General features: G+C 40.8%; 1 protein-coding gene across 4 annotated transcripts in view; it reads left to right on the top strand.

Moving 5' to 3' along the window:
- The window catches only part of LOC141773666 (spectrin beta chain, non-erythrocytic 1-like), a 149,520-nt gene that overhangs the window by 34,666 nt on the left and 87,485 nt on the right, over window positions 1–27,369 (top strand). For 2 of the 4 annotated variants that reach the window (XM_074645578.1, XM_074645577.1), the window contains exon 2: window positions 14,219–14,535. In XM_074645578.1, coding sequence (XP_074501679.1) covers window positions 14,385–14,535 — 151 coding nt within the window. In that variant the 5' untranslated portion in view covers window positions 14,219–14,384. Of the gene's footprint in view, window positions 1–14,218; window positions 14,536–26,029; window positions 27,089–27,369 lie in introns of those variants that run through there. The other 2 variants (XM_074645576.1, XM_074645575.1) reach the window with 1 other exon arrangement.

Below are 27,369 nucleotides of genomic sequence, written 5' to 3'. Positions count from 1 at the left end.
TTATCATTTTGGCCATAATCGTGCAGCCCTTGTAGAATATCTGTTGTATAAAACAGCCTAATGTTTAGATTTGGTGCAAAAAGTGTGTTAAAATAATTTTGATCCACTGCAGAGATTAATAATAATAACAAACAACTTCAGTTAGGAGAAACGAAAACAACAAAATCTGCTTTTGATGTGTGTGATTTTAAACAATTAACAGCAAACACAATGCTGTGCGACAAGACGAGCGGGGCGTTGCGTGTGTGTCTGTGTTTTAGGTCCATTGGCACATTGATTTATCAGTGTAACCATGGCAACCACTAACTGCATTAGCAGTTAACCTTCTCAGATAACCTAATTAAACGGAGCAGAGACGTCGACTGTCCTGCAGACCTTATAACGCTGTCAGAGAAGATCTGCCTGGGGGATATTTTATATTTACGACCCTTTTTAGTATTTGCTTTTAGAGACAATCAGCCAACCAAAATCATTAATATAATTTAACCAAACAAGACAGAGAGCAGGACTTAAATTTGCCTCGGCAGCTCTCTACTTTTCCTGCAGTAAAGGTTTTGAATATGAAGAGCGGAGGTCGGTGTGTCGTGGGAGTCGAGCAGGAAGCAAAGAGCCGTCAGCTGAAGTGTGTAAAAAAATCAAAATCTGCCATAGTTCCACAGGAAGAGCCGGGACCCGGTCGACTCTTTTGTCTCTTTGTGATCCGCTCACAGATGCTGTTCATCTGTCAGTTTGTCTTTCTCGCAAAACAAAGCTGACGCAGGATGATAATAACACATCTGTCTGCGCTCCGTCATTTTAACAATCGCTGTTAGAGGATTGAACAGGAGAAACATGCAGCCACTCCAGCTGAACTCTGTTTAATCTGATGGTCAAAGGTCATGGATTCACAAAAGGGAGAAGTGATATTGAAGGTGTTTTGGTTCTGCTGATGTGCCTCTGAGCTTGTCTTTGAGTCTGCTGTGGTTTGAAAACTTGATGACAAAAAGAAAAGCTTCGGCACATTGTAGTTAGTGGTTGATGTCACGTGTGCTAATACACTGTTAACCTGCCTCACTGTGGCTAACGTGGCTAACATGAAGTCACTGGTATTTGTTGATGACAGTGGACTGATCTGAGCTGTCTGGGCTGTCAAAAGATAATGCGATAATAATGCAAATGTGTTTTAGCGCCACTAATTTCTTTAACACATTAACACAACTTGCTTACTTCACTGAAGTGAAAAATGCTGGCATCATATGAAACTAGAAAACTAAAGGAATCCATCGGTACCAACCATGTCATACTAGCTTGTTGCGAATGAGGTTAAATAACGCTCCAAACTTACGCTAAATTTTGACAAGAAAAAACTGGTATGGACATTTTCACAGAGGTCCATTGACCTCTCACCTCAAGATATGTGAATGAAAATGGGTTCTATGGGTACCCACGAGTCTCCCCTTTACAGACATGCCCACTTTATGATAATCACATGCAGTTTGGGGGCAAGTCATAGTCAAGTCAGCACACTGACGCACTGACAGCTGTTGTTGCCTGTTGGGCTTCTTGAGTTTGAGCATATTGTTTTATGCTAAATGCAGTACCTGTGAGGGTTTCTGGACAATATTTGTCATTGTTTTGTGTTGTTAATTGATTTCCAATAATAAATATATACATATATTTGCATAAAGCAGCATATTTGTCCACTCCCATGTTGATAAGAGTATTAAATACTTGACAAATCTCCCTTTTAAGGTTCATTTTGAAAAGATAAAAATATTTGTGATTCATTTGCGTTTAATCACGATTAAATATTTGAATCAATTGACAGCCCTTCTGAGGATGCACACAACCAACCCTCTTAAGTTACACAGGATACGCGCTGTCGCTCTTGGCCATTCTCCGTGAGATAACCTAAAGCAGGAAGCCGTGCGTAGAAGAGATGAACAGATCAGAACACGCTGAAGATAAATGCACCGTTGCAAATGAACTCGTAGGGATAAATGTTTGTATGATCAAAATATGAATTGATAGCCGACATCTGCACTGCGACAGAGCGACAGCGGGAACATATCCAGTGTCTTCTCTGGTACGTCCTGTTTCTGTCCTGTGCTGAGACTTCACCCGCCGGCGGTGGACGTCAGCGCTTTGAGCTCCAGCCTGCCGACGTTGAGCCGCTGCGTTTGATGCTGTTCGAGTTTGATGGTGTCGGGTCAGATAACTGCTGCTGCCCTACATGGCTCTGTGTGGCCTACATAACACTGCAGAGAGGAGGCTGTGATGGATGACTTCCTCATCCAACACACACTCACACATGGCCTAAATATATATATGTACACCTGTGTGTGTGTGTGTGTGTGTGTGTGTGTGTGTGTTTTCTTTAAAGAACACGCAATTGAAGGTTGAAGCGACCTTGGACAGAACTGTGTGTTATACAGAAGGTCGAAATCTGATGTCACTGAGCCTGTTGGTGACCCCAAAAATGGGGAGGCTCTAGTAGTCGAACTGTTGCTCCCATTTATTGTTGTGTTGACGGTTCGAACCCCGGCTCCTCGGGCCAACATGTCCGAGTGTCCCTGAGCCGAGACGCTCTACAGTAAATCACTCTACAAATGACAGATGACATTACAATCTGTCCATTTTAAGTATCAATCATAGTTCGTAGACCCACATTGCTTCAGTCTTGACTTACTTTGTAGTGTCTGTGCACTAAGGGATTATTAACAACATATCAGGTATACTCACTTTCAGTTTGGATCATCTGGTTTTCTTCCAGCCTGTCGGATCGTCTGACAGCTTGTGTTTCTTGTTTTTAGTGATATATAAAAAAAAGATCGAGCTACTAACTAAGACCCAGGTTGTGATAAAGTGGACTTCTCCTTTTATCGTTTACAGCAGTGGTTCTCGACCTTTTTTCCTGTATAGGACCCCTAAATTGATACACATTAGGTCAGGGACCCCCATTTGATAAGATTTCGTTCCAGGGACCTCCAACAGTTGAGGAGGTGACCGTGGAGGAAGTGAAATCTAATCAGAATAGTCACACTTATGACTCACGTTGGGCTCACTTCTATAGTGAATTAAATAGTGAAAATAAGCTATTCCCCATTATTCTCATGGATATATAAAAATGGCTCGACTGCCGGGTGATAAAGTACCCGGATCATCCGGCGATCCTCTGCATCCATTGGGCATATAGAGCAGGCACAGTAGCGTTTCCTTTAACTCCGCCTCCCAGCCCTCGCTCCAGCCTCGGTCTGGGTCTCATTCACATGAACGGAGCAAGGAATTACATAATACACTACATAATACACTAATACATATACATAAATTGCCTTCATTTTAAACTGTTTTGAAAATGGCTGAAAGGCTTTATGAATATAAAACCGTTTTGAATCCACATAAACACATCTGAGTCTGTTTTCTTTATTCATGAAAATGTGACACTTTGGAAGCACACATAGATTTAACATGCGAAAAGCACAGCGTTTGGAGTGTGTAGGTGTGTGTTGTTGTGCAGTTAACGGAGAGTTGAGGGTGAGATCTGTGGCTGCAGAGCGACGGCAGCAGCAGCAGCAGCAGCAGCAGTGTGATCGTCCTGCGTGGGAGTTTGAACGCTGCTCGGGATACTGCAGTGTTTCGGTTGCCATGGTGAACAATTGATACTCGTATTGCAATATTGTGAAGATCGCTAAAAATAAAATAGAATTGAAGAAAGACGTGCAAACAGGATGAGATCCGTCTGTTTTTCCATCTGCACATGTGACAGGACATCTCTGCCGCAGAGCTCCATTCAGCTCTTTGCTTCATACAGAATGTTCACGTCACCGTGGAGAGATGCTTTTATCTGACGGCTGAAGTTACTGGTGACTTTGAATTCACTTTTATAGCTGTAGTTCGGTTCATTTGGCCCGTTGTTGCCTTTTATTTCCCGGTCTGTTTCATGTTCTCTTTGACTTCTTCTCAGAGGAGCCCAGAGCTGTATAAGCATGAGGTCACATGGGCTGACAGCATTCATTGGGCAGTTATGGTGTCTTTCATCCTGCATCGTCGGCGTGACACGGACCCAAAACATCATCCGGAAGATCGGAATCTGGTTATTGACAGCAGGTCATGTTGCACGTTACTGAACCAGATGTGTTTTATTTTAGGGCTGTCGAAGTTAACGCGATAATAACGCTTTAACGCAAATTCGTTTTAACGCCACTAATTTCTTTAACGCAACTTGCGAATTTTAAGTTGTAGCGGGCTCAGTTGTAGTGCTAGAGTGAAGATACTGACATCATATGAAACTAAAACAACTAATGAATCCATCGGTACCAACCATGTCATACTAGCTTGTCACGAAGGAGGTTAAATAACGCTCCGAATTTATGCTACATTTTGGCGAGGAAAAACTGGCATGGACATTTTCATCATGCAGTTCATCGCGATTAAGTATTTTAATTGATTGGCAACTCTACATTCTACATAGGCTAGAAAAAGCTCAAATTATATTGATATCCTTCTTTCATAATTTTATCTTTTCCTTCTTTATCTGCTTTGTGAGCATGAAACTATTCAAACAAAAGTTTCAAAGCAAGTAGACTTACTGCTGATACTTTACTTTCATTTCAGGAGTATCTTTAGACTGTGGTGTTGATACTTAAACTGAAGTAAATGAGATGAGTACTTGTCCCAAGTACTTTATACTTCATCTTTAAACATTGCATGAAGAATGAGCCACTTTTATATTCATTTTTCTCTGCTTATAACAAAAACATGTTGTGTGAATACAAGAAAGTTGTTGTTTTCACCTGTTTTATTAAAGTTACATTATTACATTTACAAAACAATATAATTGAACTAGATTTTCTCACAGTAGCATAAAGTAGGAACAGTAGGACGACTGATGTTTCAGTGTCATTTGTGTTGTTTTACCCAGAAACAGGTGATTTATTTCCACTGAACATCATTTATTTAGTGGAGAAAATGTCTTCTTCTCTCCTCCAGATGTTCAGTGTTCATATCTCAGTTTTCTGCCGCAGCGTCACTTCAACTCTTTTCAGTGTAAACTGTCTCTTCAACTCGGCTTCGGTGTCTGCTAAGTTTTTCTTCCTCCTGAAGCTCCAGCCGAGAGTCTTTGTGCCGCTGTCGGTGGCTTGACGAGTGGGCTCCGACACAATGCGAGTTGGGACAGCGGTAACCATGGAGATGTGTGGTTTTGACTTGATAATGTCCGTCTTTCATTGTGGACTCAAAGGGAGAGAAAAAAGAAAAGATGCAACATGATTCACTACAGATAATAATTAAATATTTGTGAGAGAGGACGTTTACGCTGCAGCAACTTCAGCCGACCTTCAGTTAGACAGCGTCACACTCACCAAACTCAAACACAGTATGTTTTTCTAAACAGTAAGCAGCCATCCACTGGTCGTGTTACAACAAATACGATTTCAAACGTGTTCAAACAAACACAGGACTTTCACCCAGGAGACCGCTGTTTGTGTCCCGTGTTAATCCAAAAGTAAATATTTAATTGGGATTAATCACATGATGGTCCATAGTTAATCACGATTAAAGCTGAAGTAGGTGAGATTGGAGCAAATATGACTAAAAAAAGTTATTTTTATAAAACGGTCGCTATATCGTGACAGTAGTACATGAAACAGGTAACCTGAAAAAAAATATGTGCATCTGTGTCCTCCGGTGCTCCTAACGGCATCTGCAAGATTTCAAAGACCGGGGGAAAACAAGCAGTAAGAGCTGATCTGAGGTCTGCTGTCCAGCTGCCATCTATGAGAGCCGGCTGTCAATCACTCGTGAACGCCGACCAAGCAGTCAAACTAGGCAGCGCTGATCAAATATGAATCAATATTATGTTCCGTTAATGCCTATTTCTCTCCTCAGATGTTGTCAGAATCATCTTGTAGTGCACGGTTTAGCTGTTAAATGAGAAAGTTTGTGTGGCCGCCATTGTAAAATCTGTTGAAGGAACGCCCAGTTCCGGTCACATGACCGGAGCACAGCCAATAGGAACGCTCTCTCAATGAAATGACCTGTGATTGGTCAAAGCAGAGCCATGAGGAGGAGCAGAAGTCTAGTTTTCTCTCAGAACACTTGAATTACAATATGCTGTCTACTGCCACTTTGACATGTTGATATCACGTTGACTTTGACAGCCCTACTTACGCCGTTACGACCACGTGGCATCGTGCATTTCCTGATGATACGAGGCTGATATGAATCGTAGCCTATATACCAAACTTATTTTTGGTTCAGAAACGTTGACGTTCAACATAATCCCGTGTTTGCAGAAACCTACAATGCCAACATTATTTCTGGTGACCGAGTTGTAGCTTCAGTCTTTTTACAGAAGCACAATATCATGTATAGTCTGTAGTATCAAGTGCATGTTTAGGGCCCCTTAAAGCAACCCACTCAGCGTTTTAGCATTAGCTTACACTAGCTAGCTATAGCTAAAGATTCCTGCTGGTGACGGTCGTCATTTCTGCCGACAGAATCCGCCGCGGTCGTCGTCAAGAAATGAGAAGCTGCTCTTGTTTACTTCCTTACTGTGAAAGTGAACACTTGTTGCTTCAAAATCTACTGGGATTTTTGAAGGCTTGGCAGGCATAGCAACAGTAACTAAGGAGGTGGGGGTGGAGAGAGCTTTAATAAGAGTTGATTGTAAGATGCTGAGAGGCGGGAGGAGGAGGAGGAGGAGGAGGACGTGGGCGAAAGACGGAGGAGAGAAAAAGAACCATGGGATGGTGAAAAGATGCTCGGAATGAAATGAAACTGAAACATGAAGTCTGGTTTCTGTTTTCAAAGTTAGACGTGTCTGCAGTCCAGTTGTGTCATGCATGTTTTTAATCTGACGCTTGTGAGTCCCCAGATCATAAAATAACGATACAAATAATCCTTAATAATCAAATAATTTCTATTTTTGATGTCAATGAAAGGTTGTTAAACCGTTCTTTTTGTCTCCATCTATCATCCTGTCATCTCTCTATTTCCGTCCTTCCTGTTTTCAACCAGCATCATTACTGCCTCTCCTCCCTTATCTCTCCATTCTTTCTCTCTCTCTCTTTCTTGCTATAAATACTCCTCCTGAGGAGTCGCAGTTCTTCTGGCTTTACCACACAGACACAGTAACCAGTCATTAGCTGCTCTCTCTCTCTCCTCCTGTCCCATTTCTCTGCATGCTCTCGTCCTTCGTCCCGTCTGTACATGACGACATCATACGTTCAGGTCGAGTGTCGCCTCAAACTTCTGCAGTCTTGCGTCTGTCTGTGTGGCGACTGCAGACTTTAAGTGTGCTGCAGCAACAGAAGATTCATCGACAACAGTTAACTTTTATTTCATCTGTATGTCCACTGACAGGTTTTACAACACAGGGCAAACATCTGGATATGAATGGATAGAGGAGAGTTTCAGTGTTCCTGGAATATAAGAACCAGGCTGATGAAACATTCTGAGTCTCCGTAATGTCAAAAAAAAAGCTTGTTGCCATGGAGTCAGTTAGTAAGCTGTTAGCTATTACTTGAGCCCCATTTTTTTTCTTATTCTTATTCCCATACAACGGTTCCTATGATATCTTACAAAAATGTATTCCTAATTTTTTGTGTATTTTCCTACAAATGTAGGAAGCGTCAATTTCTGCTCCAGTCTTTTCAAAATAAACTTAGGTTAGGTTTAGGCAACAAAACCACTTAGTTAGATTTATGAAAAGATGGATTTGGTTAGGTTTAGACAACAAAACCACTTAGTTAGGTTTAGTAAAAGATGGACTTGGTTAGGTTTAGGCAACAAAGTCACTTAGTTAGATTTAGGAAAAGATGGATTTGGTTAGGTTTAGGCAACAAAACAGCTTAGTTAGTTTTAGGAATAGATCATGGTTTGGGTTAAAATAACTGGAAGTGCCGTTACTTAAGTATGGGCGTTACGTGGCAAATAAATCAACGCTGACATCTGGTTTCACACGGGATACGAACACCAATCTCCTGTGTGAAAGTCTGGTGTTTTTTGACCCGCCCATCCACCCCGACCTCCTCACTATGTGGCGTTTGTTGCTCTTTATACTTCCTGGTTCACAATTACGCGGATTACATACAAATTGATTTTGTGGGATATATATATACGAATTACAGTGCATTTACTTTTCGTAGATATAGCTACGAACAGAGTGTTAGTTCAGCCTGATTTGTTTCCATTTTTGGCAAACTGGCTCCATTAAAAGTATGCTGAATGATCTATTAGCCGTTCCTGTTTGCAGTGTACCCATGGACGTATAGTCAACTATCACTGGATTATTTTGATACTGAACAAAACTTAAAAACAGGAAGATTCTCAGGGAAGTTCTGCAGTTATAAGGGTTGTCTTTTTTTGATTTTTAAGTAGATTTATGGACGTTTCTTTGTGATGGACATCAGAGATAATGATATTTTCCTCTAAGTGTAAGTCAGACTGAATCACAAATATGTATATGTATCATGTCTGAGTGTTCAGATTTGACTTACTCAGGAGTTGGTAGAGACCAAATACAGAGCTAACCAAACTGTATCTGCTTCCAGCTTCATCAGTGTGAAGAATTGCAGCTTTTCTCTGTTTTATATCTTTGCTAACTGAATATCTGTGTGTGTGCATGTGTGTGTGTGTTGGACTGTTGGTCTGAGAAAAAAATCTATTTGAAGATGTCCCATTTGGCTCTGGGTTACTGTGACATTTTTCACTCTTTTCTGACATTTTATAGACTTAACGATGCATTGATTCATTCATCAAACAAATCATCAACAAAGAAATGAACCAATAATGAAATGAAGTGATCAGTGAGTTAGTTGCAGCCCTAACAGCCCCAAACATCTCATGGAACAGTAAAAGTGCCACAAAAACATGACACACTTTCTACAAACTCTGTGTGTGTTGTCATAACTCCATGGCTGGTGTGTGTGTGTGTCTATGCGTCCTATTGCTTCTGAATGAGTTCACATTGTGTTAGCTTGACTACGGCCACACACACACACACACACGCACACACACACGCACACACGCACACACAGTCAGGGTCCCAGTGGTGGCGTATTTTTAGCGTAGCAACACAAGCAGCTCCAGCCTGACTGGTTGCTGAGCTGCAAGTGGGTGGCAGCACACACATACACACTCACTCACACACATACAGTACACACACACACTCACAGGATATCAGTGTATATCTCTGCAGACTCTCCTCAAATGCAGAAATAGTCTCATTGGTTGAGTAAACCGTCAGTGGGCGGAGCCAGAGGATACACTGTGACATGACGCAGTGCCGAAACGCAGAATTTAAATTCATCGCTGTGGGAAAGAGGTCGGGTTGGTCACAGAACAGCAGCAGCAGCAGCCAATCAGTGAACAGATCAGAAACGTCGTCAGCCGATCTAGACGTAAAAGTAATTTTCAGTAGAGCTGCAACTACCTTATTTTCATAGTTAATTAGCCTTCTGATTATTTTCTCTACTAATTGATTAATTGTTTTGTCTATATAAATATGGAGGACACAACCTGACAAAAATAAAAAAATAAATGACTCGATAAATAAATAAATAAATAAATACGTCATTAAATGTAGCAAAATTATATTAAAATTAAATGTAGTCATTTATTAATTGATACATTTTAATTTGCTTCTATATTTATTTATCTTTGTATTATTCCCCTTATTTATTTACTCTTTTGTTTAATTTCCCCTTTTATTTATTCATGTATTTATTTTTTATAAATTTTTAAATATATCTATTTATTTTGTACATTTATTTTTTATTCATTTATTTTTACATTTTTGTATTTTTTTTGCATTTATTTTTTATTTATTTTTAAATGTGTGCATTTATTTATGCATTTATTAATTTCTGCATGATTTGTGCCTTTGCATTTCACCCCTTATTTATTTCTCCAAACTTATTTATTTATTTATTTATTTAGTGGGAACCTCCAGGCTGATGCTGCCGGAAACACTGCTACATTTAATGACAAATTTATTTATTTATCAAGTCATTTATTTATTTATTTTTTAGTTTGGCAGGTTCCGTCCTCCATAATAAAACAGGAAACAGAAAGAAATGTCCATCACAAAGCCCAAGCCGATGTCTCCAAATGTCTTGTTTTGTGAGACCAGAACAGTCCAAAACACAAAGATATTTATTTTCCTATAACGTAAAGACAAAAAAAGCTGTAACCATCAGATGTTTGGTATTTGTGTTTGAAAAAAGACGATTCGGTGATACATTATCTGCCAGTCGACTAATCGTTGCAGCTTTGATACGCACAAGATAAAGACAGATCCTCATCAGAAGTTCTCAGAGCCCAAAGTGACGACTTCCAGTAGTTTGTATATTTACTGTTAGATTATTGTAGTTGAAACATTTGATTATGTTTCATAGACAGATTGGTTCAGCTGCAGGGATAATTGCAGCTACTTGTTGTACTATTTGTTCGTGGGAAGTTGGAATAGCAGTGTGTAATATTTGTGGTGGGAAACATGCTGTTGTTGAATCTTGATGTATTTGCATCAGTTTTTTAAAGACTTTGATGGGATTCAGGTTTGTTTTTAGGCTTCTCACGTTCTGCAGTGAAATTGTAAGACCACGACATGTTCAAGACAACAGAGAAGACATCCTGAGGCTGATAGATGTGACCGTCTGTCTACCTGTCTGCTGTTTAATGTCTCTGAGCTGCTGTGGTGTTTTTGTGCCGAGTCACGGCGCCGTTTGCTGACTGCAGTACCCAAACAGTCTTCATGGTGCTGAGTCGTGCTGCTGCCTCGCTGCTCTCCGTTTACCTGCTCTGTTTGTTCGGACTATTTCAGTGACAGCGAACGCACCGGCTGCAGTTTAAAAAGCAGTCAATAAAAAGTGCGTCACACTTATCAGCAACTCTTCAACTGCTGCAGAAAAAAAACAAAAAACTTCTTTTCACTGATTAAACTGATTAACAGTTAAATTCATCTATAATTTAAGTAATGAATATAATGCTGTGGACACACAAAATGATTAGTACTGTAAAACAAAAAAAGTAAAACCAACAATTTTCATACAAACGTGCAAATAAAGTGAGAATGGTTATCTACAGATAATACAGATTATCTACAGTGTCATAATTGTCAGTTAATATTGCGATTATGATTTCAGCCCGCACGGCCCTGGTCAGTAATCAATAATCAAAACTGGCATCAATTCATTTCAGGGCTGTTAATCAATTAAAATATTTAATCGTGATTAATCACATGATTGTCCATAGTTAATAGCGACTGATTGGAAATTAATCGCACATTTTTTATCTGTTCAAAATGTACCTTAAAGAGAGATTTGTCAAGTATTTAATACTCTTATCAACATGGGAGTGTTGTTTCATAAAGTGGGCATGTCTGTAAAGGGGAGACTCAAACCCATTTTCATTCACATCTCTTGAGGTCAGAGGTCAAGGGAGCCCTTTGAAAAAAATGGCCATGCCAGTTTTGCCTCTCCAAAATTTAGCATAAGTTAGTAATATGACATGGTTGGTACCAATGGATTCATTAGGTTTTTCTAGTTTCATATGATACCAGTATCTTCACTCTCGCTTTAAAACTGAGCCCGCGACGGCCTAAAATGAACGCAAGTTGCGTTAAAGAAATTGTTGGCGTTAAAACAAATTAGCGTTTGACTTGACAGCCCTACTTTAATTTTCCTTCAAAAAAATTATGACAAATATTGTGTTCTCCCCTAGTGTCATAATAGGAAAGAATCATTTAATAATCAGTTAATTTGTGATATTATTAGTTATTTCATCTCTCATTTCAATATGGTTTTGCAGTTTTTTCAGGAAATTTCAAGAATTAAGGTTGTTGATGAAGCACATTTCTTACACAAAGGTAATTACCTAACATAATGCATAATGGATAGCAGATATAAGAAAGATTTTAAAAGAAATTTCAGACCTTTTTATCAGTCTGTCTTTCCCTTCCCGTCTTCTTCTTGCAGCCTGTTCACAGATAGCTCCGTGCGGACGAGGCGGCAGCAACCACCGTATCAGAAAACCCTTTTAACTCTGCTGGTTTCATATAGTCACTTCATGCTTCACCTGCTGTCACCTCCTACTGGGACTGAGTCATTAAATACAGCGTGTGTGTGTCATCATACATCAGACTCTCATTTAATACATTTTAATGACCGCAGGATATTAATTAATTGATAATCATTGTGAAGGATCAAGGGAATGTGATGATGTGTTTCCATCATGCACAAGCTCACACCTTTAGACATAAACATGATCATAAACTACTGTTTACTGCATATTATCATATTTTAATTACCTCACTGATAGATATCTTAAGGAAGAATTGAATGTGTCTGAGCTCTGTGTGTGTGTGTGTATCTGTGTATCTGTGTATCTGTGTATCTGTGTATCTGTGTGTGTGTGTGTGGGTGTGTTTCTCAGATCTTGCAGTAACGTGTTGTAACCATAGGGAGGCACCGTTCTCTCAGTTTACAGATAAAGTCAGTACAGATCAGGAGGAGGCTGGAACAGTTGATAGCCAATCACAGAGCAGAGTAGTGGTCACATGACATCCACAGCCATGCAGGGTGGGCTCCTGCTCTCTGACACATTTCATCTTTTCAGTTTCAATCACTTCCCTCCAGTTTGACCTTTTTTTTTAACAGAGTAAAGTTTCTGAATCAGGACAAAAGAGTGTTAACTTTTGCATTTAAATGAGACAATTTATGTTTATATATTATATTTCAAATATATTATAGATTTTTACCAAGAGTAGTCTGTAGAATTTTTGTTTATTGTTCATAGGATTCCCATCAGCCTTCATTATATTAGACAAAAATGTGGACACTGACAAAAACAAACGTAACATATATTCAACTTTTCACATTTTGAAGCTCTTCATATATGATGTGAGTTGGTCTCTCTGTGTTGAACGGTGTCTTTTAGTCTACTTGTTTTAAGCTTATATGAACAGTCACTTTCTTTCTTGGTTGTAGTCTCAGTCTATAGCGTTCTTTGTAATAGCAGCTGTCTTTTTACGAGGGCTATTAATAGATTAAATATTTAATCGTGATTAATCACGCATTTTTTTCATCTGTTTGAAATGAACCGTAAAGGGAGATTTTTCAAGTATTTAATACTCTTATCAACATGGGAGTGGAAAAATATGCTGCTTTATATAGATTTATGTATATATTTCTTATTGGATATCAATTAAAAACATAAAACGGGTACTGCATTTAACATAAAAAATATGCTCAAATCATAACATGGCAAACTGCAGCCCAACAGGCAACAACAGCTGTCAGTGTGTCAGTGTGCTGACTTGACTATGACTTGCCCCAAACTGCATGTGATTATCATAAAATGGGCATGTCTGTAAAGGGGAGACTCGTTGGTACCCATAGAACCCATTTACATTCACATTCACATATCTTGAGGTCAGAGGTCAAGGGGACTCCTTTGAAAATGGCCATGCCAGTTTTTCCTCACCAAAATTAAGCGTAAGTTTGGAGCGTTATGTAGCCTCCTTCTTTGACACGCTAGTATGACATGGTTGGTTCAGATGGATTCCTAAGGTTTTTGTAGTTTCATATTATACCAGGATCTTCACCCTAGCTTTAAAACTGAGCCCACTAAACCTAAAAATTATAACTTGTGTTAATGCGTTAAACAAATTTGTGACGTTAAAAAAAAATTGCGTTATCGTGTTATTATCGCGTTGTCTTTGACGGCGCTACTTTTTACCTGTGGAAAAAAACAGCGATGTCTCATCCTAGAAGCACAAGGCTGTGTCAGTATGGTGGAGAGATCTGTCCAGTTCTTCCTGTTTCAGAATTCATCTAACTGTAGTTATGTACTGTATACAAGTCTCACTTGTTCTAGTCATTTGAAAAGTGATGGAGGGATGTTTTGTGTCGATGGTGTAGACAGAAGTATTGATCAAAACTAACACGGATGATTGAAAAAACACATCCGTTTATGTGAAGTGCTACGTTCCTCTTTAATCAGGAAAGAACTTTTTATAAGTATTGATAACTTCCCAATCAACAGAGAAAGAAGCTGAATGTGTTCTGAGGATTTTGACGACTCTTCTTTTGACTTCTGTTTGTGGTTTCTCTGTTCCAAGCTATTAATAATGTATTAATAAATCAAATACACAGTCTTTGTATATTATCCTACATTATGTCAGACCTACAGTCACAGTATCTTCCACTAACTCCGCCCTCTTTTTGTGTCTCTTTGCCAGGTTTTGGACGATCTCCTCGGCCCGCCGCTCAGAGCCGGTCTGAGAGTGTTTGCGTGAGGGTGCGTGTGCGTTTGAGGGGTCCCGTCGCTAACGGCAACAGGCGTCAGGTGGAAGGACTCGGAGGAGGCGGCAGCGGCGGTGGGGGCGGAGGCGCGGCGAGGTCAAGATGACGTCGGTAGCGGCAGAGTTCGAACACATGGAGATCCAGCAGCAGTACAGCAACGATGGCGTCAACAACCGCTGGGACGCCGACGACTGGGACAACGAGAACAGCTCGGCTCGCCTGTTCGAGCGCTCGCGCATCAAAGCCCTCGCAGGTAGGAGGAACGGATGACTGAATGAATGAATGGCTGTTTGGTGGAGTTTCAGTCCTGCTCTGTAACAGCTCGCAGGGATTCTTCAGAGACCGCTTACACTGATTTTTGAGCTTCAGAAAGGCCAAACTGTTTCTGTTGGTCGTCCTGGCTGAGTTAACTAGTGCAGTGCCTGATCAAAACATTCCTGTTCAGAACGGGCCGAATGCTTAGCTTCCTTGGTTCCTCAGTAATACTACTGCCATGACATAGTTGTGTCACACACCCTAGGCACGGCTACTCACGGTCAGAAACACCGGTGAAATACACTCTGGTTCATGGGGAAAAAACAGGGGCAGACTTTACCTTTAGGCAAGGCAGGAAACTGCCTGTGGCCCAAACAGCTAACGATTTATTATGATGTTTAGATATGAAAAATATTGAATTATGTTACTATCTTAACTCATTGTACCCCAAACTAACTTACATAAGCCCCCCCAAAGCAACTCAATTGCATACTACTTACTGTGTACTTCTACTTCAGAGGAAAACATTGTAGTACTACATTTGCCTTACAAATACCTGAGACATATTACTGGTTACATTACAGATTCAGGTTTTACTCACAAAATATAACCATTGAAATATGATTCAATGATGATTCTATGATTCAACTAGAATGGTACTCGGAGAGCGCAGACCTCCGCCAAGTCCGAATATGATTGCCCCCCCCTCTCCGTGCAGCTTGCGCCATCATCCACGTGTGTTTTTGTTTATGTTGAGATCAGTTGTACGCAGCGGAGCATCGTAAAACACTTCATTCAAACTGGACAGAAACAAAATAAAACTCACCTAAACCGTTGTCGATACTCTTTCCATCAATCACCAAGTGTGCTTTGATCAAACTCAACTGTAATTTCACAGAGTTTAATGTGAAAAATCGCAGAATCTACAGTTGTCGTCCCCTCAACCCCCGCTCTCTCTCTGTCCATCTCTCTGCTGGCAGAAGGAAAGAGGCAGGGTGACGCATCATGAATGTGTCATCAGTTACACTGCGCATGTCTTAAAGCCTGTGGTGTTAATGCACAGGCTTAGCGGAGTTATTAAAAACAGCCTGAATGATTGGCCTGCGGTGTTGCTGCTCATACAATCAACTTCACACTCGACACTGCGCCTCCTCGGGTCCTGAGCAACCCACCTGCCACGACATAGATGCATCACACACCCAATTTGCGGCTTCTTGCGGTCAGAAACACCGGTGAAATACACTCTGGTTCACAGGCCAAAACACCAGGGGCGGACTTAACTACTGTTAAGTTAGGCATGGTAAGCAACTGCCTAAAAGACCCCCAAACAGCTATAGATTTATTACCACGTTAAGATATGAAAAGTATTGAATCATGTTACTATTCTGACTCATTGTACCCGGAAACATAAAACTTAAACCTGGATTAGTTGAACCATGTTTGAAGAATAGAACCCAGAAGTAGCTCAGATTTGTGATGTTGTTGTTGTTGTCGTTGTCGCTGTGAGCTCGTATCCTTTAGTCTGGCTTCGTCCTGTGTGTGTTGTTGTGTTTACTCCGCGGGAGTCTCAGTGGTTTTATAAGATGTGAGGTCGCGGAGTCTGTGTCAACACGGAGAACAATGAACCGTCTCAGAACCCCAAACTGAAACGTGAAAATCATCAGTACGATGGAGAATGCATTGCGTTTGATTTAGCTTCCCGTTGTGATGCTGCACTAGTCGAGGCTGCTGGCTCTCTGTCTCATCACTCTGCAGGATTCCTCCGCCTTCACACCTGTTAGTAATCAGGAGTTAACGAGGGCTAACGAGGCTCATTAACGAGCTCTGGGCCGGACCAGTTGAACACATCTGGCCCCTTTTTACACTCAGAATGCCAGTTCAACCGTCTCGTACCCGGATAACATCCAGATGAGATTTAACACACTTTCAGTCACATGCAGTCACATTTCTGCGTCTCTGTCGGTCAGATCAAACCTCCGATTACAGTCGCTCTTTGTTTTGTGGGTGGCCTGTAAATCAGGGTCAGTCCTCCTCCGGTCCAGAAGGAGGTGGTGACGCTCCTGAAGCTGTTTGGTGACGGACAAAAACACCAGAAGAAGAAAAATATTAATGATGTATTGTGTGTGTGTGTGTGTGTGTGTGTGTGTGTGTGTGTGTGTTAGTTAGTTACTGTAACTCTATCTCTCTCTCTCCGCCTGCTGTTTTTACCCTGATGGCCGACTGCATCAGTAGTGTCCCACTTCACTAAATAATTCACACCAGTGTTAAATATGCAGGAGAGTGCTGATGGAGTGTGTGTGTGTGTGTGTGTGTGTGTGTGTGTGTGTGCTTTTAAAGGTATAGGGGCGGAGCTTGTGTTTCTTGATGTGCTGCTGAGAGAAGTGATCAGTAGATGCCACTTAATGACTAAATATAAAGTAAAAGTATGGAAGTCTTTGTTTATAATTTTATAAATTTATGTTAACGGCAGTCATAGTGTAGCTACATGTAAGAATAAATAATTAAGAACATACCAAACATAAAATATCATTACTATACTGTACTTACTAACAGGAATATACGACTAATATCTGTCTACTTTGTTAGGTTCACCTGTACAATCCATACCACTGTTCTACCATAAAGTCTACTTTGATTATTCCTATAATGTTCAGGTTTTGTTGAAACTTTCATAGTTAATAAATTAAATGATATGTTTTATAATTTAGGTTATAGTTAGTGATGATGCCTCATGTATTGTATGTAAATAGATAAAAAAAACAAAAAACATTAGAAACACATCTTAATACAACAAGCACAACATTGTTAGCTATGATCATAAATAGGGCTGGGCAGTATATCGATATTATATTGATATCGTGATCGTAGACTAAATATCGTCTTAGATTTTGGATATGGTAATATGGCATTAGTGTTCCTGGTTTTGAAGGCTGAACTACAGTAACGTGATGAACTTTTTTCTAAACTTACCAGACTGTTCCAGCTGTTCTTTTATTACCCACTGCCTTTACCCACTTAGTCATTATATCCACATTACTGATGATTATTTATCAGAAATCTCATGTATAAATATTTTGTAAAAGCACCAATAGTCGAGCCTACAATATCGTCGCAATATCCATATCGAGGTATTTGGTCAAAAACTACTTGATATTTGATTTTTTCTCCATATCGCTCAGCATCAACCTCAATTATTAGTTGAAGTTAGGGCTGCATGGAAAAAATATCTAATTGCGATTATTTTGGCTGATATTGATATTGCGATATGATTTGCGACATTGGAGGGTCTGATCATTTTTGCATCGTTATTCATCATTTTCATCGATAAACATATTAAAATGATTATGGTGTGATTTGTTGCAGTGATCTGTACCAAACACAAATATTTTTTTCTTAAGTCTGTAGAATATGATGTGCAGGCCAGGATGTCTCTGCAGCACCACAGTGTTCAGTTTAATATGGTATTTTGACACACATTTCACAAGTATTGCAATTTCTTCCTCATCCTGGGATTTGAAAATTGCAGAAGGCCATATTGCAATTTCCATAAATTAATTGTGCAGCCCTAGATGAAGTCACACACCAAAAAACTGAACATTATAAACGTTGTAAAGGTGTTATTCAAAGCAGAGCTGTGTTGAATTGCAACCGATTCTACAGATGTACCTAATAAAGTGACCACTAAGTGTAGATTTTCTCTCCCCTTTTTTAACCTTTATTAAGGGAAGTTTCACTGACAGCCAGGCTCTGATTTTCAGGATACCCATATACATCCATCGTGTGATCTGTGGTGTGTTTTCTAAACGTAGTTCAGACGTGGTCTGAATGTCCGTTTGAGGCCGTTTGTGCCTTTCTTCTCCTCCTCTTTGCAGCCTCTTCCTGTTCGTGCTGAGCTCAGCAGGCTGGAGGATGTGTGGGGTGATGACATTGAATTAGCGCTGTATTTGATACAGGCTGCTGTGTGTGCATGCGTTTGTGCGTGCGTGTGTGCGTGCGTGCGTGCGTGCGTGCGTGCGTGCGTGCGTGCGTGCGTGCGTGCGTGCGTGCGTGCGTGCGTGCGTGTCCTTCCTATGATTACAAATATAGTCTTTAGGCCTGTTTCCACCACAGGAACTTTATCCCCCGAACTAGGAACTTTTTGAGGAACGTTTCCACCGCAGGGACCAGGGTCTAAATAAAGTTCCTGGAACATATTACGGGGCCTTTTTACCTTCAAAAAGGCGGGGGGGTAGAACTTTCTGAAAGTAACAGAACTTTCGGGGTGGAGTTTGCAGGGATGACCGTCGCTGATTGGTCAAACACAGCGCCGCTGCTTCAACGGCTTCAACTCGCGTACCGCTTCATTCATAAACATGGACGTATTCAAGTATGTATTTAGGACCGTTTTATGACGAGGGGAGAACATTTCTCTTTGTTTGATCACATTGAGAGTAAAGTTAGGCTCTGCTGTCGACCTCACGACTCTTTTTAAAAAAATAAAGACCGAGAGAAAAGGCGAGAGAAGGCGAAGGCGAGCGGTAACGTTAGAAGAGAGAGACTGCTGTGAACAAGAGAAAGAAATGTTATTTTCTGATTGTTTTACGGCGGTTACGTTCTAAAGCACAATTAAATAACCATCAAACACTCAACAGAGGATTTACTGTGGAGACAGGCACTCTTAGTTTCATTTTCCTCCGCTGAATTTCATTCATTGCATCCAACGAGCATCAGTAAATATATGCAGCCGTAAATATCGTCGTAGTGAGATAAAACCTAATTGTTTTGTTTTTTTCTAATGTGTTTTTAGATGAAACGTAGACAACACCGGTCCGAAAGAAACTTTACTGTAAACTTTAGTTCCTTGAAAAGCATTTCTAGGGACTAAAAAGTCTCAGGAACTTTTGGTGGAAACCCGGCTTTTGTTTCTGCTGTTAATGAGCTGAATACCAGATTACCAAACCAGCGGTAGTTCAAGTAGTTGTACAAGTTGTAGTAGCAACAGAAACTGGTCGTTTAAATACCTAAAGTTTGAATAAGAGTTGGAGGAGGTGTAGTTTGAGGCCTATACGCAGCAGTTGGAGTGGTAGCAGTAGTTCTGGCCAGCAGGAACAGCTGAAATGGTTTCAGTAGTATTTGCAGTCTTAGTAGTATCAGTTGCTATAATACTTGTCTTTGGAGGAGCAATGAGTATTCTTAGAAATTATGTTTTGTAAAGAAAATAATAATCAAATGTACAAATACTGCCGACGTGATGATTGAGGTTCTTAATCGATCAGATGGACGACAGAGAATTTCGATTAATAACCAAATGCCAAACATGATCTGCCTCCAGCCCCTCCAGCATGACGATTATCTGCTTTTTCTGTGTTTTCCGTCGCCATTAACTGAAGATCTTTGCAGCTCCGACGCCGAACGGGATCAGAAACACGACGGAGGGATCAGTGTGTGTGTTCTAGTCATTCAAACCTTCATCAGCTACGTCTGAAAACTGATGCTGAGACCTCTCAGCCTGCATGTGTGTGTGTGTGTGTGTGTCTGTAAAGTTGATGCCAAGTGTGTTACGCCTCCATATGATATCCTGGGAAACACAAAACCGCCGGTCACCATGGAAACGCGGGCATATCTACTTACAGTGAAGGCAGAGACAGAAGGAGTGTGTGTGTTTGCTCAGTGTGGGTGGGTTTCTTAGTCTCTCTCTGTGTGTGTGTGTGTGTGTGTGTGTTTGTATTATTGACTTTATGACAGATAAAAGTGCCGGAGCTCATACAGGAGATCGTCTCAACATGGTGTCTCTATGTTCTTTTTTGTATAAAGTTAGATGTCTTTGGTCTTAATTCCACTTATTAGCGTCTCTTTGACATACAGTAAGTAACACTGACAGTAAAAACCGTGAATCTTTAGGTAAAACTAATAGGTCGGTGACGTCTATCGAGCTGACGGGACCTCGGCCGTGGCCCTGAAGTGTTTCTGGCAATCATTTAGTGTCTTCAGAGCAGCTCTGAATAACCTCTGAGAGGCTGTTGAGGGGGAGGAGATGCTCTAACAGCTACTGTAGCCTCTCAGCTATCCAACCTCAATACATGTCCGGTATCCACCCAATGGTGGTCAGATTTGTAGTCTTATTATCTCCTGATTTAAATCAAAGTTTTGTCCAGTTTAGACCGTATGACTTTTGAGAAGTTTGCCTTCTTTTGTTAAGTTAAACTTTTTTTTTTTTGTATAAAAACCCAGCAGGGTTTTGTTTGATTCAAAAATATAATATAAGATATTTTTATTAGGGTGTCAAAGTTAACACGGAAATGCAAATTAGTTTTAACTAGGGCTGTAAATATATTAATATATTAACAATATTTAATCGCGATTAATCGCATGATTGTCCATAGTTAATCACGATTAAACATATCAACATTTTTCACACATTTTTCATCTGTTCAAAATGTACCTTAAACGGAGATTTTTCAGGTATTTTATGCGCTAATCAACATGGGAGTGGACAAATATGCTGTTTTATGCAAATGTATGTGACAAACAATGACAAATATTGTCCGGAAAAAACCCTCACAGGTACTGCATTTAGCATAAAAAAAATCATAACTCAAATCATAACATGGCAAACTGCAGCCCAACAGGCAACAACAGCTGTCAGTGTGTCAGTGTGCTGACTTGACTATGACTTGCCCCAAACTGCATGTGATTATCATAAAGTGGGCATGTCTGTAAAGGGGAGACTCGTGGGTACCCATAGAACCCATTTTCATTCACATATCTTGAGGTCAGAGGTCAAGGGACCCCTTTGAAGATGACCGTGTCAGTTTTTCCTCGTCAAAATTTAGTGTAAGTTTGGAGCGTTGTTTAACCTCCTTCACGACAAGCTAGTATGACATGGTTGGTACCGATGGATTCCTCAGGTTTTTGTAGTTTTGTAGTTAAAACAAATTTGTGTTAACGCGTTATTATTGCGTTAACGTTAACAGCCCTATTAATTACGCGTTGCAGCAACGCAAGTTAATTTTCATCGAAATGATCTGAAAGCAACACTTGCCTGGAAATGAGCTAATCGATCTAAAGGCAGTTTATTAAATCACTTTTAATTTGTAGTTGGTTGGAAGCAAATGGGACGTTAATACATATTTAATAAGTACTGGTTACTATTTCTAAATGTGAGTGTATTGATCTGTTAAAAGCTGAGAACTGAACCTTTTTAAAGTGACGAAGACTCATTCAGCCGCTCAATAATTAGAACCAGGAACAGTCCAGGTTCCCCACAGAGAGCTCACACACACACACACACACACACACACACACACAGAGAGGAGTATATGTGTCTCACTTCCTGTTCAGAGGACCAGATGGTGGAATGCTGGGAATGTTGGTGTGTCGTTTTTTAAATTTTTTTTTTTTTTTTATAAATGTGTCGGTGAACGTGTTGTGATTTTAAAAACATCAGAGAAAGTGAAAGTGAAGAAGCTCCACTCAAATCTCCCTCTCTCTTCTGTTCTCTCTTCTTTCTTTTCCTAATAAATAAAATAAGACAAGATAAACTTTATCGATCCCAAAACAAAAAATGGGAATTCAATAAATACACATTAAAATAAATAGTTACTACCGAGTGTATTGAGACAGAAGTAGTCACGACGACGGGTGACCAAGCAAAAGTCTCAGTTCAGACGTGGTTAAAAACAGAGCTGGTCATTTCTTACAGCGGGGCAGGAAAGCACCGCTCCCCACCGGACTCTCTTTGTCCTCCCAACATGGCCGCTGTTGGCCCTGTTGTTGTTTGCTGGTGCTCTGACCTCACAGGAATGTCTTTGTGCGGTCAGGAGGGTGAGGCGGCGTGTCTGTGTGAAATTCACCACTGCAGCGACACAAGTTTGAACCCTGAACACACCACCAGCAGCAGCAGCAGCTCTGGACTTCAGCGGTTGTAACATAACATCATCACTGAATGACTGCACATGATGGAATAAAAAGAATATGAGTTGTGTATAATCATCAGCAGCACTATAAAAAAAGTGACCTCGGTGTTTCAGGAAGCGTTCGGTCCCCGAGGCGTCCACTGTGGAGCACTGCGGTCTGACTTTCTGCTCCGGCTGGATGAATGAATGGTGCGTTTGGTTCGTTGGTGGGGGGGACGCCCTGAGGGGCCGGGCCACGAGGAAGCCAGATGATGGGAGGAAACGCGGCGTGACGCTCAGCATGCGGGCGGAGGACAGACCGTGTTGTCATGTACAGATTATCAACAGAACATAAAGAACCGCTCCGACTGATTCCATCAGCTGCAGAAAATATTCGGTCCATCTGTTGTCTGTTTGCTGTGTCCTCTGACCTTTGACCTCTGGCTGTTGTAATGTTGGCGATCTGGGAGCTGAAGCTTGTTTTACTCTTCATTTTTAACCAATCAGGAACCGTTTCAATGTCAGGTGGTATAACCTCAGCCTGACCTGAAGTTTCCTCAAGTGCTGCTGTTTGTTTAAACATTTTAAGATGTTTTCTATAAAATATATATCTAATATATATATATCTATAAAATCAACAAAAAATATATAGACATAGTCTGTAATCTGAAAGAAACACTTTACACACATGAACCTTTTTTTTTTTGAAAATATTTGCTGCAGAAATAAAGGAGAACGTGTGAACACACAACAAGAACAAGCTCCACATAAAAATATAAATATGCCACATTATAAAAATACAGAAATATGAATGTGTTCATTTTAAAACATTTGAAAGAGTTTCTTAATTTGTGGGGTGTAAAATATTCAGAAATGGCCTCCAAGTGTTTTACTGAAATATATAAAAAGAACCAAGAACATGAATGAAGTGAAGTATTCAGGGCTGTAAATCGATTCACTATGGACATATACAGTATATTAGCGTAAGTTTGGAGCGTCATTTAGCATCCTTCGCAACAAGCTAGTACGACATGGTTGGTACCGATGGATTCCTTAAGTTTCCTAGTTTCATATGATGTCAGTATCTTCACTCTAGCTCTACAACCTCCGAATGATCGGTGGCCTTACGGATTTTGTTTTAGATTTGTGTTAATGCCTTAAACAAATTAGTGGCTTTAAAACAATCACAATCGGTCGTACGAGAACTCTGTCTATATAATGAAATAGTAGAAAATGGATTTAAATCAAAAACAGTCGTATCAAAGAATAAGTCAACAAGATTATGAGTCTGACCGATCATTTGATGCCAACTTTCAGCACCAAAAAGAGCACTGAGGTTTGATACTCTAAAATGATCTCAAATCAAGTCTAAAAAGATCGAAGAGGGAAAAGAGAGGGAAAAGGAAGTCGGCCTCAGATGTGCAGTGTTGCTTCTGGTTGTGACGTGACCTTTGTTCTAGTTCTAGTCTGTGAATAATCCACTTCAGTACACCAGCCTGGGAGTAAAAGTGAAACCTACTCTGGGTGGGGTTGGCGCTCTTTTTTTAATCAGAAGGTCAAAGGTTGTGTTTGTGATTTAGAAAGTGACGGTCGGCGGCTTTAATTCAGTGAAAAAAACGTCGGCGTCGCTTGTGATGTTTGTAAATGTGGAGTTGAAGATCGTCACTATGCTTTTGAAAGAAGATTACTTGCATGACTAAGATATGAATAACAAACGGTTCGGACAGTCGATCAGTCTTTTCGCCTCGGCATCAGACAAAGATGATTCTGATAAATGATTATGAATCATCTGATAATTTTGTTCTTTGCAGCAAAATCATCTGTATGTTTTTCATTCCATGTTTTTTGTCCGTTGCAGTTATTTCAGGGCCACATTGATATTTGTTCCATGTATTGTCTTTGTGTGGTGACCTCTGACTTTTCGCCTCCTTGCCGTTTCTTGTGCAGGAAGTGAAGCTGATTCTCGTCCACTCGGGTTTCTCTGTAACGCCCCTCGTTCTTCCTGCGTCTCTTCCACCTTCATCCCAAAACCTGCAGTGGTTTTCCTGCAGGTTGATGTTGAAGCTGCACATTTGCGGTTGGCGGACGGTGTTGTCTGTGTGTGTTAAGTGTGTGTGTGTGTGTGTGTGTGTGTGTGTGTGTGTGTGTGTGTCTGTGTGTCTTGTTGATGGACAGCAGAATCAAACAGGAAGTGCTGGCAGGGCTCAGACAGGAAGGACATCTCCACAACAGGCTCTAATATTAGAGCTCAGATATTCTCAGGATGTTTGGACGTCTGTGTGTGAGCGATGAGCTCAAACACACACACACACACACACACACATGCACACACTCCACCCTGTTTGTACGACTCGTCCTCTCTCGTCTTATTTATTCACTTTATTGGCCTAAAGAATCCGTATCACCACGGTGTCCAGATGAATTGCAGAAAGCAGAATAAGTATTTTACGCGTGTGTTTTCATACTTTCTCTAGGAGTTGTCTCTCAGTCTGTTTCCACCCCAGAAGCTACATTTTTGCTCACTCAGCCATCTAGAAGTTCTTCATATTTGTTTTATAAAACATCAGCTGTGTTCATCGAAGAAGAAGAAGACAGGATTAGTTGTTTGACGGGCCCGTATACCTGAACTTTGTGACGTCACTCTCGGTTGAGTTTCTAGCAACATTTCAATGCAGGAACTTTCACAAGTAAAAACGAGTCAAAGACACAATATAGAATTGTTAAAATAACATCATAGAATCAAATGTAGCAGGATGGTATTTAAGTACAGTATTTATAAAATGTTGTCAAGTCAAAGCAGGTTTATCTTCATGTAGGTTTATAAAAATCTGGACTACAGCGTTCACAGTTTATTAAACCTGATCCTCATCACACTGATGCTTTAGTTATATTTGGCGGTATTTAGTCACACTGAACATGAAGACATTATGAGTTGTTCATTTCAAACGGTAGTTTCAGAGAAAGATGAATATTCCGATTTTAAAGACTTTCACAAACCTGGAAGTTGGAACAACATACTTTGTGTTAATGTGTTTTTCTTGATTCTTTTAAATTTATAGTAATATGCCCGTGTTTTCTTTTTTGTGCTTTAAGGTAGAAGTTTCTCATCATTTTCCATTTTCTTATTTAAAATCAAGGAAAAAGTAGAAAAGAAAACAACATTACATTTCAAATATTCTAAATTGAATTAAATTCTGCATACATGTACTCATATATACATATCCATACTTAATTATTAGTTCCAAAGGAAGTTTTATTGTAGAAGCAATCAAAAAAAAAATTGTGACATAAATATATAATATGTAGTACGATTGTCTTCACCTTCTACGAGATTCATCTCTATGTGTTCTAAACTAGTAAACAGCTTTTTAACAGGAATAGTATTTTTCAAATCTTCAGTGTGAACAGAAACACTCCAGCTCTCTCTCTCTCTCTCTCCTTCTGTTTGTCTTTCTCTCTCTCCCTCCTCCCACTCCGCCCCTTATGCTAGCGCCTCCATGACATCAGCGCTAAAAGTGAGGGCTGTGATTGGCCGCTGGGAGGAGTAGCTGCCCCTGCTGGTGGCCCCTCCCCCCCTGGACTCTCCCTCTGTCTGAAAGGTGTTTTCAGTGTCTGAGAGCCGCTGCTGCTGCTGCATGCAGGAGGACAAACCCACGCTTTCATTCTCCACCTCCCTCCATCTCTCCCTCTGCTTCCTGTCACTGCAGCGCTCTCTCTTCCACCTCCTCATTGTGCTGGCGTAGGGTGTGTGTGTTTATGTGTGTGTGTGATCGGAGGATGGGTGGATTCCTGAAAGAAGGGAAGGTGTGATATCTGAAGACATTGACAGATGGATGGATGGGAAACAGAAGCATGATGCTGCCACCGCGGTGCGTCTGCTGAGCCAGCGGTTTTCTGCTTCCACACTCGTGAAACATTGAGAGAGAGAGAGAGGGGGACTCTGCAGTTCATCTCCTATGTCGCTTGCCTCAGTCCTGTGGTCTGTTTAGGAGGAGAAGAATAGTAAGTCTTCCTGTCTCTGATGAGACTACAGCCAAATCTGGAATTATTTCTCTGCAATATTACAAACTCTTGTGAGTTTGAAACTCAGGTTTAAATCATATGAGATAAAAGCTCATTTGTTCATGTGGAAACTTGTTTTATTCTCTTTGAAACTGGACACTGTTGGAGAGTAAACTGAAGCTTTACACAGCTGCAGAGAAGTTTATCCTGTTGGAACTCAACTTTATTCTCCTGGACACAACTTATCCTGTTGAAACTTGAGCTTCCCGCTGTAGCGGAGAAGTCCAGACTGGTTTCTTCACTTGAAGAACAATTCAATTCAACTGGAAACTCTTTCACTCACTTGAAAAACTCTGAAATTTCTCCGCCTGAGTTTCTCCTCGATGCCTCTGTGGACTTGTCTCCTCTAAATCTTTCACCGTCCTCTCTGGAGTTTCATCATGGAGCTTCAGAGCGCCACCAGCAGCCTCCCCGGCCCCCTCTCCCCGACTTTGGACTACGCCGGTCCCCTGTCCCCGTCGTCGGGCGGCCCCGGCCCGTCTCACGCCAACAGCCCCGGCCGGGGGACCAGCCCCTGCCCCAGCCTCAGCCCCATCAGGGGGCCCAGCCCCGGATTCACGGGCCAGGCCGCCTTCAACTACAACCAGCTGGAGGGGAGGTTTAAACAGCTTCAAGGTAAGACGGCAGCTCAACTCGGAAATCTGTAAAAAAATGTCCCCAAGAAGGAACACGTGAAGGTAGAACTCCTGGTGGCTTTGCTGAGGGATGAGCTCAGTGAAATGTACTTGCGACATATCTTTGCTTTTTTCACACTTTGAAAGCATTTAGTTGCCGCTCTTATCCAGACACAGTGACTTCAAGGGAGTGAAACAGTAGATGGCTTGAATTCCTTGACAAAAAGTTCAGTGTCAACGAGCCAGATGAGAGCAACAGCAGCTTTTTTAAAACATGTCTCA

The sequence above is a fragment of the Sebastes fasciatus genome, chromosome 9 (assembly GCF_043250625.1).
Source record: "Sebastes fasciatus isolate fSebFas1 chromosome 9, fSebFas1.pri, whole genome shotgun sequence".
Lineage (NCBI taxonomy): Eukaryota > Metazoa > Chordata > Actinopteri > Perciformes > Sebastidae > Sebastes > Sebastes fasciatus.
Note: the sequence above shows the minus strand (reverse complement) of the source record. Positions and strands in the feature narration are given on the sequence as shown.